Source organism: Lissotriton vulgaris, chromosome 8 (genome assembly GCF_964263255.1).
Source record: "Lissotriton vulgaris chromosome 8, aLisVul1.2, whole genome shotgun sequence".
Lineage (NCBI taxonomy): Eukaryota > Metazoa > Chordata > Amphibia > Caudata > Salamandridae > Lissotriton > Lissotriton vulgaris.
In genome coordinates this window covers 1,352,905,712-1,352,920,835 of record NC_141696.1, presented here as the reverse complement: position 1 = coordinate 1,352,920,835, position 15,124 = coordinate 1,352,905,712, and the positions used below count along the sequence as shown (strand labels likewise).

At 39.4% G+C, this 15,124-nt stretch overlaps 1 protein-coding gene across 2 annotated transcripts in view; it reads right to left on the bottom strand.

Annotated features, from left to right (window-relative positions):
- FAM76B (family with sequence similarity 76 member B) overlaps window positions 1–15,124 on the bottom strand; it is a 153,725-nt gene that overhangs the window by 84,988 nt on the left and 53,613 nt on the right. For both annotated transcript variants that reach the window (XR_015299360.1, XM_086935297.1), the window contains exon 10: window positions 11,267–11,388. Coding sequence is in view for 1 of the 2 variants with exons in the window: in XM_086935297.1 (XP_086791423.1) it covers window positions 11,305–11,388 (84 nt within the window). In the remaining variant the exon portion in view is untranslated. The remainder of the gene's footprint in view (window positions 1–11,266; window positions 11,389–15,124) is intronic.

Sequence of the window (15,124 nt, the reverse complement as noted above, 5' to 3'; positions counted from 1 at the left end):
ATGTGTAACTGTCACGACGATAAGACAGGATAAATACTGGGTAACACCTGATGTTCCTGCTTCTGGAGCAGCACATTGGCGAGGGAGGATGAGTCAGCAGAAGGGGATTTGGAGCTAGCTTACTGGCAGTCAGATTGTTTCACAAGTGCTGTTTCTACTGTAGCACCGGGACTATTTAATTCAATATCACATGGTGTGTGCCTTGTTTAATTGTATTAAAGAGCTACGACTTTCTAATTATGTTATGTCTGACTACTGTAGCGGATGGCAGAGATGACCAGTTGTGTTGCATTACATTTTTTCTTCAATTAAGTTGGGGGGGGGGGGGTTAATTAAGACTTCAAACATTGACGTTTCTAACTTTATTTCTAGAGCAAAACTAGGATTGCCTCGTCTTCAGATCCTTTACTAGCCTTGAGTTTACCCCATCTCTCCATTTTGTTTACATTTTCCCGTATCACATTTTCTTTACTCGGTCTATTATTTTACCCTTTCCTAAATAGCCTAATTGGTGGAAATAACCATTCTTTATACTACACGATTTTTGGCTTGATTGTTAATGCTGGTTATAGAACTCTGTGCACCTTACCTCTGCTAACCGCGATGAAAGGGCTTGTGCTCCACCTTTCCACATGAAACTGTGATACCCCTTATTGGCAAATTTAACTTACTTAAAAGTCCCTAGTATATAGTACCCAAAGCATAGCCAGGACCTGTAAGTTACAGGTCATCAGTGGGCAGCAACGACCATTGTGCCACCTACTGCAGTGACAATGCAAACAACTGCATGCCTGTCATGTGTAGCCTAGCTGTGCAGGTTATAATTGTACATTTGACCTAATAAAATAAATGGACTTTGACAGTCCTAATCATTCCTTTTAAATATTAATAAGTCACCTCTAAGTAGTCCTTACAGTCCATAATGCAGGGTGCATGGTACTCAAAAGTAGGACATTTAGAAGTTTAATGTGAAAATGTCCTTAGCGTGAAAAGGTTTAAAGAGCCATTTTTACTGTAGTACGGTTACTATTCCATAGGAAAATATTGGGACACCATATTAAATGTAATGTTGCTATATCCCGCAATGGATGAGCTAGAAAGTTCTAGTTTAGAATTTTTGAAATCTTTATTGTAAACCCAATTTACTGTTGAAGTCAGATTTGTAGTAAATATTTTATAAAGTGTACTTTTAGAAAAGTTACCCGTTCCCTGCCTAAAGCCTCCAGAGGTTTACTTGCATAAGCTGCAACTCTCACCTAGGAGCGGAATAGCTCCTATGATGAGGTGTGAACTTGATCCCCAGAGCTGAGACAAAGGCAATGGGTGTGCGGAAGTGCTCTGTTCTCCAGTAGGCTGACCATCTGCGTTGTGCTCAGGAACTTAATTAACTTTAAAGAGGCCTATCCTGTCACAGACGGATGCAACTAACTCCTGGGACAGCCCCTTCCATTGTCCTTCCAGTCATCCAGGCCCCAATCCCATTGTGAGTTAAGATACACAAACTCCCCACCCCACCCCCCACCTTTTGGCTTCCAAGACCTCTGGAGGGCAAGTATCAACCTGCCAAGTCGGTCTGAAAAAGGTTTGTTGCCGCCGGGCCAAAGATCCAGATTGCACAACTTTTCTATAGCAGCACATCTGAATCTGCATAAAATCACAGACATGGTATCCAACTTTATGCAGCGCTCTTCAGCTACAGCCAGCAGCTTTGCCCAGCTCGAAGAATACAAGCTTCAAAAAAGTGACCAATTCTGAAAGCATTAATCATCACCGGGCAAAGGCATGAAAAGCATCTGGCGGGAAAGGGCCCTCAAAATTCTTTCACTCTCAGCTTTCCCACCGAAAGACAACAGTGTCCCCAAGACCGTGGTCAGCGCTATCTGACTATGTGGAGCCCTCTTTGCTGCCCTGACCAGCCGAGGATGTTGACTTCCATTTCTGAGACCAAGTCTGAAGGTAGACATCCAAGTGGGTCGAGCATGGTTTCTGTACCCAACCTGCATTCCACTCCGGTCTGCCTTAACTTGTGCCTAAGTACCGGTCGAGCGCAATGAGATGACTGTCATTACTGCTTAATGCTTTTTGATGCAATTTGAATCTTAAAAACTTGAAAAATTCATAACTCCAGTCTCCCTTATTGGATGTTTGTTGCTTTAGAGTATATGTATTCATTAAATATTACTATTTTTTCTAAATAAGTTTGCAATTTTTCTTGTGTTGTTTTGACTTTATTAGTGTTTGGGTACTGCATAAGTACTTTACACTTTGCCTCTCAGTTAAGCCTGCCTGCTTAGGGGTTGAGCTCAGATTAACTGATTTTTATGGTCAACTCTGACCAGGAATGCTGAAATTTGTTTAAAGTAGATATTCACCCATCTCAAGTAATACAACAATTTTGTGCAGCAATGCAATTACTTTATTGAGAGAAAAAACCTTCTATGAAGGCCTCACACTACCTTCTAAGCAGCACTCTTGAGAATCTGTCTGAAATGGGAGTCTCTTTTTCCTCCCAGGACACTCCACGTAGACTGCCTTGCTTTCTGTGCATTTATTTCTGTACAGATTCTTGTCATCACAACCGTTTTCTATACTGCTGATTTCGCATCTTTCCACTTCTTTTGACCGTTAGTCAATCCTATTGAGAGGTTTTTAACATTTCAGATTCAGTTCTTTTCTCCTTCTTTCTAATTTCTGAGGCATTTTTTCTGGGGCACTATAATGAGTCTCCTTCTACCTTACTGATGCACAGTGTTCTTCATTGTTCTGTCACTGTTCTGTGTTTGGTCCCTATTTCTCACACAGACTCATAGTATATCCTCTTTCTAGATCATTGACAGAAGTCTACTCTCCATTTCCAACATTCATGCTTGCCTTCCACCCAGCTCTAATCCACTGAAACGCATGTAGTCCCTTATATCATGTCTAAACATCTTGAAGAGTGAAATCTAGTTCATCCCTGCATGAAATTCCTTTCTTCCACACTTATGATTAGGGCTCCCGGTTTAATGGTATTCTTTTTTACATTTCCGTCTGTATTTATCCATATTTTTTTTGGCCATTTTATCTATATTTATTTTGTGTATAAATGAAGTTGTAAAACTGTACATTTCCATATTTATGTAACTGATAGACATGCACCCATACTTTCATGTCTACCGTGATTTAGCTATTTAAGCTGCCAAATATTATGTAACAATACAATGACTAAATATTAGCATTATACCACAAATGTATGTTGACTTATGCCATTATTTATAGAAATGTAATCCAGTTTTTTAATTTCCTATGTTGTCCATTTGCCCAGCTGTTGAGCTACAATTCATGAAGACAGCACGGAGAGTAGCTCAACTGAGTACAATTTTCTGTATTTATCCACTTTTAAAAATAAATGCAGACAGAAAACCCATTGTTTTCTATCTGTAATTATCAATAAAAATCTGTAAAAACGGAAAACAGGAAGCCTTACTTATGATTTATTTTCCTGCCTCTCTTATGTTGCTTCACCAACTCCCACTCGCAAAATAACCATCATTTTGGACTGTGTCCTAAATGTTCCATCCTGTTTTCAAGTATAGAATATTGAAGAAATTGCATACTCCCCAGCGAAGCTTCTTAGCCAATCTTCGGTTCTACCTCGATGGACTACTGATCTCTAAATGTAGGCTTTTCTCTGTGGGTCTCCCTTCTTCTTCTGTCCATTCCGTATTATGTCCATATACCATTAAACCTTCGTAATTCTGTACATATTACACCGTCTTTGGTTTACTTTTGTTTCTTATTTTGTATCATTTTCAATTTCACTATGAATTGTTTTCAGGTATATGGTTTGTGCTTACTTGTCATGTTAGTTTACTTAGTCTATCATCTAGCTCAGAATTTACGTTCAGCGGGACAAGGATTCTTCTTCCCGCTCCAGGTCCTTCTCGTGGCTAGGTCCACAACTGTGGAATGTAGCTATCCAGTTATTGCTAGGGTTAATAAAATATCTTAACAGTCACCTGTTCAGGCTATAAATTCCATGCTAGAGTAATTGAATGTCCTGCCTTCTTACTGTCATACGCAATTTGCTTCTTCCTGAAATGTATGCACTTTTTTGTACCAGTGCTTGGGAGGAAAGGGATTCAAAAATTAAATAAATAAAATACTTGCCTGAAAAATTAAATGAGGAGCGAGGCATACAGAACATATATGGGTTGGGTAGGTGTGGATTAATGCATGACTTCACTACATACAGCTTATTTCTTTGGTCCCATTTTAATGCGGGCCTATTCCCACGTGTTGTGGAGGAAAGATACATCCTATCAGAGTTGCTATCCTAAAACCTCTGGATGCCCACAAGAAAGGACATATGTTCAACATCCTGATGCACAGATCTGAATTCTGTAGAATTTCAAAATCACAAATGCACTTCTAAACGTTCATTTACATCGCTTTCCACGACTGTAAATGTAGGTATAGGGATGACAAAGTGGTATTGCATGGAATGAGTGCCATACACTAGGGAGTCAACACCCAAAAATTATGACTTTTTAGGGTATTCACAAATATTTAGCAGGTAGTTTTTCACTCTGAAAAAGTGTTAAAACTGCTATAGCCAACAACACAAGTGACTTTACAGGGCGAGAGAGTGAATTAATCCTCCCATATTGCTCAGTGGTATTGCATAAAAGCACATTTCCACCCGCTTTCACCTAATGGAGTAAATTTTTCCAATATTTAGCACGTCCAGAAATCAAGGACTATGGAAGATTTCTACGAATGCTTCTGCGCGTGCTTTTGAAAACCCAACAGATCTGATATCTCCTACAAACACAGGAGTTACCCCCTAAAGGCTTCTTTGTAGCTTGACTTTCTTAACTCGGGCCCTATGTGAATACAGTGCTGTGTTGTCTTGCCTTAGCCTGCTTATTGTGAGTGAGGGGGTGGAAGTGAGCCATAATTAGAGAGAAGCGTTGAAATATCCACAACAAATAAAGGAACTGTGGCATATCCAAAATTCAGGTAAAGAGTTATCACAGTTAAACACAATTCTAATCTACCTTCAATATCATATTGCTGTATACACAGAACTTTTTTGCTAGTAAAACTAAAACTGCATAAGGATAACATTATAGAATTATACATAGTGCTTGTAAAAGGAAAGAGACACCCTTTCGTACACTGCATGCGGAAGAGCAAGTTTTTTCAAAAGACAAGGGAACCCTAAAGGTATGTCGCAGGGACTTTGGGCTGTGCCCACTTGTTATTTCAGTGTCCTTATATTTTTGTTCTATTGACTTAAACGCTTAATGAAAATTTCTTGTCCGGCTGGACAATAGACATTACACTTATCCGGTGTTCTCAATATTTGTTTGTAATTCATTCTGTCTATATGTAGGGACCATTGTTTTGTAAAATATGCGGAAGAGCAAGAGCACAATATCTCAGCTCTACAGTCACAAATAATGATCTGTCACAAATAATGATCTGAGCTAGGTGATCGTACCCTTGCCTATAAGCAAAATTATTTTTAGCCAGCGCATGAAGGTAGGCTCGTTGGTTGATGTCAAAAACATTAAATAAACCATGGGGTCTATTTGGATGGCAAGTGGCCTGTAGCAGGCCCCCAGGATGTTGTGGGGTGCACATATCCCCCTGCATTGGCATAGACAAGGTGGCAGGCACTGCGCAGTGCCTGTCACCTTGTGCATGCCAATGCACAACGTGCATTCCCAACATTGTGGCGGGCGATTCTGTGAGCACCGCCCGCCACAATGCTGGGAATGGGGGGATGTGGCGGTGGCATCCAAATTGCAGGTGCGGGACCACACACCCCTGGCGGACGGTCCCGCATATCGTTACGGTGGCGGGCGGACAGAGTAGACTCCAAAGTGTTTACAAAAGTAATTGTCAAAAGTGAACAAGTCTTATTCATCTAACTACAGTGAAAGGTCATACTCATGTAGCTAGAAAGCAGTAGTACTTTGGGTTTTGATCAAAGGTGCTTACAGTTCTTTTTATATTGCACTCATTACCCGGTTGGGTCACTGGGAGCTATTGGCATACTTGCATGTGCAGTTGCAACACTGTCAAATTTTCTGACATAAGTCGTACAGTAACAAGTGGAGAGCAGCTCATTGAGCAACAATGGAAAAGTGGATTACTAAAACTGTCATGTGTTCCTAACACTTATAAGAATATAGTATACAGAGCATGAAAATGACAGATTTTATGGTCATGTACGTGTTCTCCATTTCAACCATACTAAAACAGCACTTCCTTTCAAGGCCACAAGGGATCCAATATAGAAGAGCACATAATACAAAGGCAGGTGCACACAGCCGTTGTAACTACAGTTTGAGATTAAAGGCTACCTAATTAAAACTCAAACTGTAAAGGATTCACAACATATTTCTTGGCGGCTACTTACCTGCAGTTTTTACCATAAAATATGAAGTATTAGTGAGTGAAATATGTACCCATTCAGTAATGCACATCAACACCGTAAACCCCATTACAGAACACACTAGAAGCTTAGTAAAGCGGGTACACACGCTGGTGCTGACAAAATGCTCAGGCGCCTAACTTATTCAATATATGCTCATTCAAGCTTCAAAAGTGATGAGTAGGCAACAGGAAAGACACTTTGACAAACTTTTATTGTGAAATATTGGATATAGAAAAAATTTACAAAAAGTAAATAGATGTTTAAAAGTACAGTATTTCGGGAATCTATACATGTATACATATGGTAAAATTAACAGCTTCTTTGTACAATGCGTTTTGAGACAAATATACATGTGATCTAGAAATGACTGCAATGTACATTAGCATAAAATACAAAAACAACGTGAGCCTTACCAGCTCACTGGCCAAAGCAAACTAATATTCCTAAGCAAACATGAAAATGATACAGTGCAACCAGCTCCTTGCATGTACACAAAAACATATGTTGTCAGTTTGACGCTTATGAGCATCAAGAGACCACAATGTTCAGATTCAAAGTTACAACTTTATACAATTAAGCTGGAAGCAAATGAGAATTGGGGGGGGATAAAGATCGATTATTAGGATTGAATACTGTGAAGCCCCTAAAAGATTTTAGTTTTGGTACTATGGTGCTCAAAAACAATTTAAAACATCTTTGATGAAGAAATTTTAAATAAATGTTACCATGTCAGTTTATAACAAGGGACAGGCAGTTTATTACCTTTAAAAAAAGAATTAATACAATTTTTTCAGCATGAATGATTTGTGAAACACAACTCCAAATTGTACTGTGCTGTCATCAAGACAGCAATGCATGAGCCAGATAACCAAGACATATAAAAGTAGACAAACAAGAATGCATACCAGCTTTTAACAAAAGATGGCTGACAATAGTCACCTGTCCTAATACAAGCGCTGCATTATAAGAAAGCAAGTAGCGTTGTGTGTGTGATACAAAACTCAACTTCAGCATATACTAGCAGGATATTGTAACAACAACAAAAAAAATTAAAAACTAGGTAAAGCAACAAACTCAACAATGGCTCTAGAATAATCCCAAGAGTTTATAGTTGAACTGCTGGTTTCTTTTGCCACAAAAGTGTCAGAAACTGTAACTTAAACCAGGATGCAATTACACGGAAGACTTCAGTATTTAAAAAATTGATATCTAATTTAAGTTCTTTTTGGTATATTTCAGTACACCACAGTAATATAACTTCTGAAAATGTGACTTGCTTTTGACATTTTAAGAATGCATTTTAACCGTCAAACCAAATATTATTTAGAACTGGCAGGTGGTATGTCATGTGAAATAATGTGGCCTTTGTATCAATGATGACATGGAACAACCACATTTCAAAAATACTAGATGGCATCGGTATGAAATGTACCAATGAGGCAGAAAGATACTAAATCAATCGTGATCTTCATAGCACCCAACATCAAATCCACAAGATAGTCTACAATGCAAAAGCATGTGCCTGTAAAACGTGTAGACTTGCCCATTAATTCCGAAGAGGAAGTGTAAAGAAAGAAACATTATCTCCTCTATAAAATATACTCTGCTCTTTAGCATTAAATGGTCTCGTGGTAATGCCCATCAAATCAAATCTAAAAGTTTAAAGCCTAGTTTGAGAAAAATTACCAAGATAAAGGCTACAGAAAGCTATTGGATGACAACAAAAGCTAAATCTCTATAAACAAAGCAATTTCAAAAGAAACGTCAACAGTCTGTTCTCTGATGTCAGTCATGAATGGGTTGGTCAATTGCTCTGTTTCCGTATATGATTGAAAAGGCTATTACATTATCCCGGCTGAACTCACATTAGGTGGGGATCAGCAGGTCAACATCTGAAGATTCTTAAATAAACTTTTTTTTAGCACAGTACTGTAAAAAGTCACTTTAGATCCAGTATAAAACACATTAGTGCCATATACATCTCAATCAGTGATCAACAAGTCGGTCTGACTAGCAAGGAAGGGCCATCTGGTCTGTAGAATATGATCGGTTTCATAGGAAAACACTATTGCAGCAACTAAATAACTGGGGGAGCCACTTATGAATGATCACCTATTTCCTGTTTAAAAGCACCCATCAAATACTGCTTAACTCCCTGGATGGGCTAGTCCCAAATGGAAGCTAATGGTTCAGCAAATACAAATAATGAATGACATTTTCAAAGGTGCAAATGTTTCCAGTTTATGTGAATGCTGCCTCAAGGGCAGTTCGTGGATTCAGAAACAAATGAATTGAAACTCTGATGGACTAACACCATATGTGGTTAGTTTAGAGCTAAATTTGAAAGTATGAAAATAATTAACAGGGTATCGCTACTCAGTTTTGAAGATACAGTACATTGGGCACGTGAAAGACTAACTGCAGTGGTCAACGGATGGTGAAGCTGGAGCGGATAGGGCTTCTCTACATTTAGAGGCAATAGGACCGCATTTTCTTCACCAGAGAATCACACATTTGCAACGCAGAATTTGCATAGTTACAGGTGAAGGGACTAGTTGGAGCAGAATGCCACTGATAATGTTATAGTGTACTGGTTTCTTTGAACACCGAGTCATGATGGGTACATAGCTTGTCTGTAAATATTTGCAGAAAAAGATTGATTCCCAAATAGGTGGAACTTATAACACTCCACTTTATTTCGCAAGAATCAGTCATCCAAAATTGCATGTGCAGGGTTCTTAATTGCTGCTCCAAAGCTTGAGTCTTGTACCTCAAGAGGTTCAGAATACACAATGATCTGTGCTTTAACTCCCAACACAAGGATTCTTTTTTCAGCTTACTGCACCCCTCTCAGCATATTTTATGTTGTGCTAACTATGTTCATTATAGTGCCATTTTACTACAGCTTTATGTTTTAAGGCAAATGACTAGCAATTAACCAGTTAATGGAAGCCAGTGTTATTGTTGACGGAGAACTAAAGCAGTGAAGTGGTGCCTAAATGAACAGAAACATAGCTTGGTAAAGTACATATAAGAAAATAAAAAATGGTGAGTTTAGGAAGGCTGAATCACAAGGCAAACACTGCTGTAATCTCATTCATACATCCATACAGAAAGTGTATGTCTGGCAATGGGCATTAAAGGAAAGCACAACCAAGTTCCATATTTACCAACCTGGGCAGAACTAAGCTCCTGCTCATTCAGCAATGCCAGGGAAAAACTAGTAATAAAAGATTGACTTAACAGTCTCATATGGAGTTCTGCAATCGTGGTTCACCCACGCTGCAGGTTTATCTAAACACAACAGGACAGCATTTGCAGTTACTTGGTAAGTGGTGGTGTAAAGCTCTTAACGCAGAGGATCAAAGAAGAGTAACTCAAATATGTAAAATCTTAAAGAAAACAATATCCATTTCTGAAATGAAGGTACCATAACTACAGTCAGGCAGAGAGCAGACACCAGAGCATAATGCTCATCTTTCGATGGTTACATGCGAAAGAGAACTTGCTAATAAAATGGAAAGACGTATTTTTCAATTATGAACAGACAACCGAATACGAAGATAAAAAAAAAAAAGAGCACACAGTGGTAACAACTGCACAATGTAACATTAGTGTGCATTCACTTTTTTCAGTACAAGGTTTCGTGATATTCATAGCAAACCGCTATCCTTGCGACATTCGGAAATGGTTGCTAAGAAAACCAACACTATATGAAAACAGGGGGTAACAAAAATACAATAACAGATCGACATGGTGAGAAGATAAACTGAAATGACCACAGACAATTTGCAAAATACCCCGGGTTCCCACATTACACAAGATGCCCGATTCCGAAGTAGCCTTCATACATGTAGAATCATCAGTGTATTCTCGGATCACCTCAAAATTAACACTTGATCACCATTTTTCAAATAAATTAATCAGTAACAGTAACCAGTAATCATGCACTTGAAAAGATAAACCAAAGGGAGACACCAGAAAGATTCAAACTGCAGCAGTAAGCTTATAATTATATTGTGCACTAAGAAGCCCTGCACACAATATTGGTTTACCAAGATGACAGCTAAACATAACCAAAACAGCAATCTATATTGCATTGGAACTAATGTAAGTCAATCCTAATACAAAATATCTCAAAACCTTTTCTAGTAGTTTGATCGTTTGCTCAGATACATGCTTCATTTACTTTAAAACCGAAAAATTCCCATGTTGTAAAACATAAAATATTTACAGTTGGACTAAAAGCCAATAAATAAAAAAGGTAAACTGAGAAAAAGGCACTTGCAAGTAAAAACCTACAGCTGCTTTTACATAAAACATTTCACCCACGGGCTCTGTACAACACATGTCAAACCCCTCAATAATTGATATAGGAACTACCATGCTAAAACCCTCATTGGTTTATAACTTTACACAGGTTCTGAAGTTTGGCTCCTTAACACAAAAGCACCGCCATTAGACTCATACATGTCCATTATTGTAATAAATTAAAACAAATATGTACTTTTTGTTAAAGAGCGACATGAAAATACAAATCATTAAAGCAGGTCATTTTATAATGTTAAAAGCTATGCAGCACTTTTTGAACACGCCAAAAATCATTTATTGCATTTTTTTTTATAGAATACTATTTTAGTATGCTTGCTCTCAAATGTTTTAATACAGTTTCAGGAACAAGTGCTCCTAATGTAAAAACATATATAACCTCCAAGCCAGCTGAAGTTTTGTCCTTATAAAGCTGCATATTACGGGGAGTGCAGGACAGGGTGCAGACTAAATCCAGGATGCAAGTCTTCACAAAACAATTTAAGGGCTTCACAGAATCTCTCAACTTACACTGAACAAACACTAATGGAAGTGAATGTTGTGGTTTCTCAAGTCAGTATGCTTCCACTTTTATCAAACTTCTTGCCCTTGGACAGTCCTGCAACTTGCTTCAGAAGGTCTCGGATTTTTATCTGAAACAAACAAAAAAAATAATGAACGAACAATTTAAACATGTTCGTCAATATTATTTCAATAAAATTACAACACTAACAAACCTATATATTCTGAGGTATCAAGTATGTATACATTTGACAAAGGTTATGAGATTTAAAAAAAATAATATTGCCCGCTTGATAAAGATTCCAACTGCAGGTAGCAAAAAGTTATTAACATATGAGCGGGCAACCATTACACTACTACTGATGAGTAGGCATCATGGCAGGAGAATTTCTTAGTTTGCAAACAAAACAAATACAAATGATTTCATTAAAAACAATTAGCTGCCAACTATAATCACGTGATCTATCTAGTTCTTCAGGATCAATGCTTTAACCATTAACGCAACACTCCCTGCTTCCTTTGAGGAGGATCTGTAGAAGGCAAAGTGCATACATAACCTCAATCGCACACACTTAGCCTCATCAGTAATATTGAGGTTTACTACAGGTGCCAGGAAAAGGAATACAATATCTCAAGTTTTTGCACGATATAGGCCTGATTCTGTCGAATCTCTCTGTTTATTAACTAGACAATTCAGTGGGATCCAAATCTATTGGCGAGTAGCCAGTAAAACATAAAAAAAAAATGTAGTCACAGTCTCAAATAAAACTGGCGCTAAGCCGTAGACGCCAATAACTGGATTGTTTGATCATGCAGTAGATCAAGATTTTATTACAAGGCCGGAGGCTACCATTATGCATTACACCTTTAATGCCACTCCTCACAGCACTTGAGACATTACATCAGAAAACTAAACACAAACTAGAATACAATATTCATAGCATATAAGAAATCTATGCACAGAGCTATCCTCTTTAAAATGCCGCTCCTCGCAGATAAGTAGCTTTCTTTTTTTTTTACTCTATGTTACCTTTACTGATTTACTTGACTTTTCCATTTAGTTTGGTTTCCAATCTATGAAAACACCTACCTTTTTAGAATTATTTTAGTTGATCTTACATTAGATTTGGTGCCTTTTTCTTTTTATGCAGGGTTTTTATGACAATCCGCCCCCATGTAGCGCGTCTTGCTGCCTTGATCGCGGACCGTGGGGCCTGAACCTCGGGTGCCGCAACCTGCCTGCCGTGAGTGCCACTGTTTGGAGATGGCTAATTGAGGATTCCCTACGCAGTCTGCACTGTTCCAAGGCGTGCAGGCAGCTGATTTCGGGGCTACCCCTCTCTAGGCTGGACCCACTGACGTGTCTTGAAGGGCAGGGCTTCGAGGAATGTGTTTATCAACGGATGAGCCATGAATACATGCCGTCAAATTTGATTGGGCTGAGTCTCATTTATTATCATTATATTAGGATGCAATTGAGAAATACTATATCGTGTCACAAAGGCAGTTTCAGTATCTCCACAAATAGCTGACCGGCCGGCACATTGAACACTTCTCTCTCTTGTCTATTACTGACCATCAATTGGTTTCCTAGTTCCCCTAGTTAATTCATATAAGCTCCATAGTAGATTTATGTATAATATGAGCCCTTTAAAGACCTTGATCTATTATTCACAGGAGCCCACTCCCCCTTTTCTATAACCCCGCTTAATGTCATGCCTGATAAGGAGAAACGATCTTTTGAGATGGCAGATGTGCAAACACATTGGGGAAGGGTTCATGCCCTTAAAGAGGATGGCAGTTTGAACACCTCAAAAAGGATGAGAGGTCCAAGTACCTCAAAAGGGAATGGTGTCCTATTCGGCATGAAAGTGAGAAGTGTCTGATGCGGCACAATGGAATTGGGTGACCATAGAGCCACACAAATCTAGGATACTCAAGAAATTGAGTCTGCGGAAGAGGAGCTCCAGGGTGATGATGAGGAGCTGTTAGAGTATGTACTTGATCAAGGGGATATTGATGGGGATGATCTCTTCACTGAGAATGAGACTCATTATACCTTTAAGGACGTAGTCAAGAACCCTCTAGGAGAGGAGATGTTCTTGCCATACTATATTAGGCATCCCAGAAGTGCAGAGTGGTGGACCCTTGAACCTGTGGGCAGTTTCATTAAGAGGTAGATCAGGAATTTACTGAAAAAGGAAGTGAGGAATGTTGTTAAAGATAAATATTCACGGCCTTTCATTTATGACAAAGTGGGCCTTACACTGAACTTGAACCCAGAAGGAATTACCTTTCTCTTCAAGATGGGCAAAGATAATGAGATTTGAGAGGATCTTCAAACTATGTCACTATCTCCTCTTCGACATGGTCGTCCACTGCTGAGAGATGCAAGGAAGCCCTGATGAAAATCAACCTCAAGTTGGGGATCTAGCAGAGAAAGAAGCCTCAGAAAATCCTACGGGCCAACTCTTCTGCAAAGATATGGTCAAGTCCCTGGGCAAATACTTCGCAACTTTCAGTACCCATGACAAAACTCAGCACAATATGCGTAGGGTCTTTAGCCCATGTGTTTTTAGCCGGGCCGACAGAAGGGGGGTTCCTACCAGCCAGGGCTTCTAAAGGTACCAGTTCTCTAACTATAAACATAAAGGCTAAAGCAGAGACCATCAAGCCGGTGAGGCTCGACCTTCTATCTACAACGAGAAAGTTATCAATGCGCGAGAGGAAATAAACCTCAAGGTGAAACTCCTTCTGTATACCAGGGTGAATACAATTTCTCCGCCTCAACATTTATCCATGTGTAGAAAACCATTACTCAGGATTCATGGGTTTTAAAAACCGTCCGGGGTTTCAGACAGACCCCCCAGGACATTGCGGCATAGATTTGAAAATTTAGCGGCACAAAAATTTAAATTTAGCGGCATTATTGCTTTATTTCACTCAATCATTCCTTTTCAGTCTTAAATCAATGGAAACTGTTTCAGCAGAGTATTCCACTTTCAAATAGGCATGTTTAAAGTGTCTGAGAGTATTTGAGCGTATGTGTTTGCTATGCTAAGTCCCAAGACATGTAATGGCTGGCAGCAACATTTTTTTGCATGAAGAGATAACAAGTTGTGTTCTTTTGTTTCCCCTCCGCTGTATTTGCATTCAAGTGAGGTTCCAGGCAAGTCAAGTCAAGTCCGGATTCTTGATCAAAATCAAAATGACAGGCCTGATCAGTGCTTAATTTGAGTTGGTGGTTTTCCAACACCGCACTTAGTCTGCCACTTGGTGGCGCTACTCATCTTATTTGGAGATGAGCAGAATAACGGCTGTTTATGAATGAAATATACACTAGAAATTACGAATTCCTGCCTCCCCAGCCGTTCCTTTATCTTTGGGGGACTTGGAATGATCTGAACTGTGGCACTTGTAGGCAAGAGAGATGGTTAGTAGTTGTTTTGGCAGCGATGGCAGGGGTGATGGGTGGTGCAAGTTGCAGTGGTCTCCTAGTCATGGCCCTGGCACTTATTATTTTAGAAATTAAGCACTGCGTCTGATGGCCGCTTAACTTGGCCTTCATCTTTAACACGGCTGTTAATAAAAATTTAAAAACCGTGTCGCCCGCTGAGACACTGCACTGGAGGAGCTGAAGTGAGACCTAGTGAAGGCACACTAGATCCCTGCACTGAAGGAGCTGGAGTGAGACCTAGTGAAGGCACACTGGATCACTGCATTGGAGACTACAGTTGAGCTGAAGAGAGTTGACACACTTGACCAATGCAGTGGAATCCACAGTTGAGCTGAAGAGAGCCCTAGTCTTGGCACACAGGATCACTGACTGGAGGGGCTGAAGTCGTTGAGGGTCAGGGTTAGCAAAGC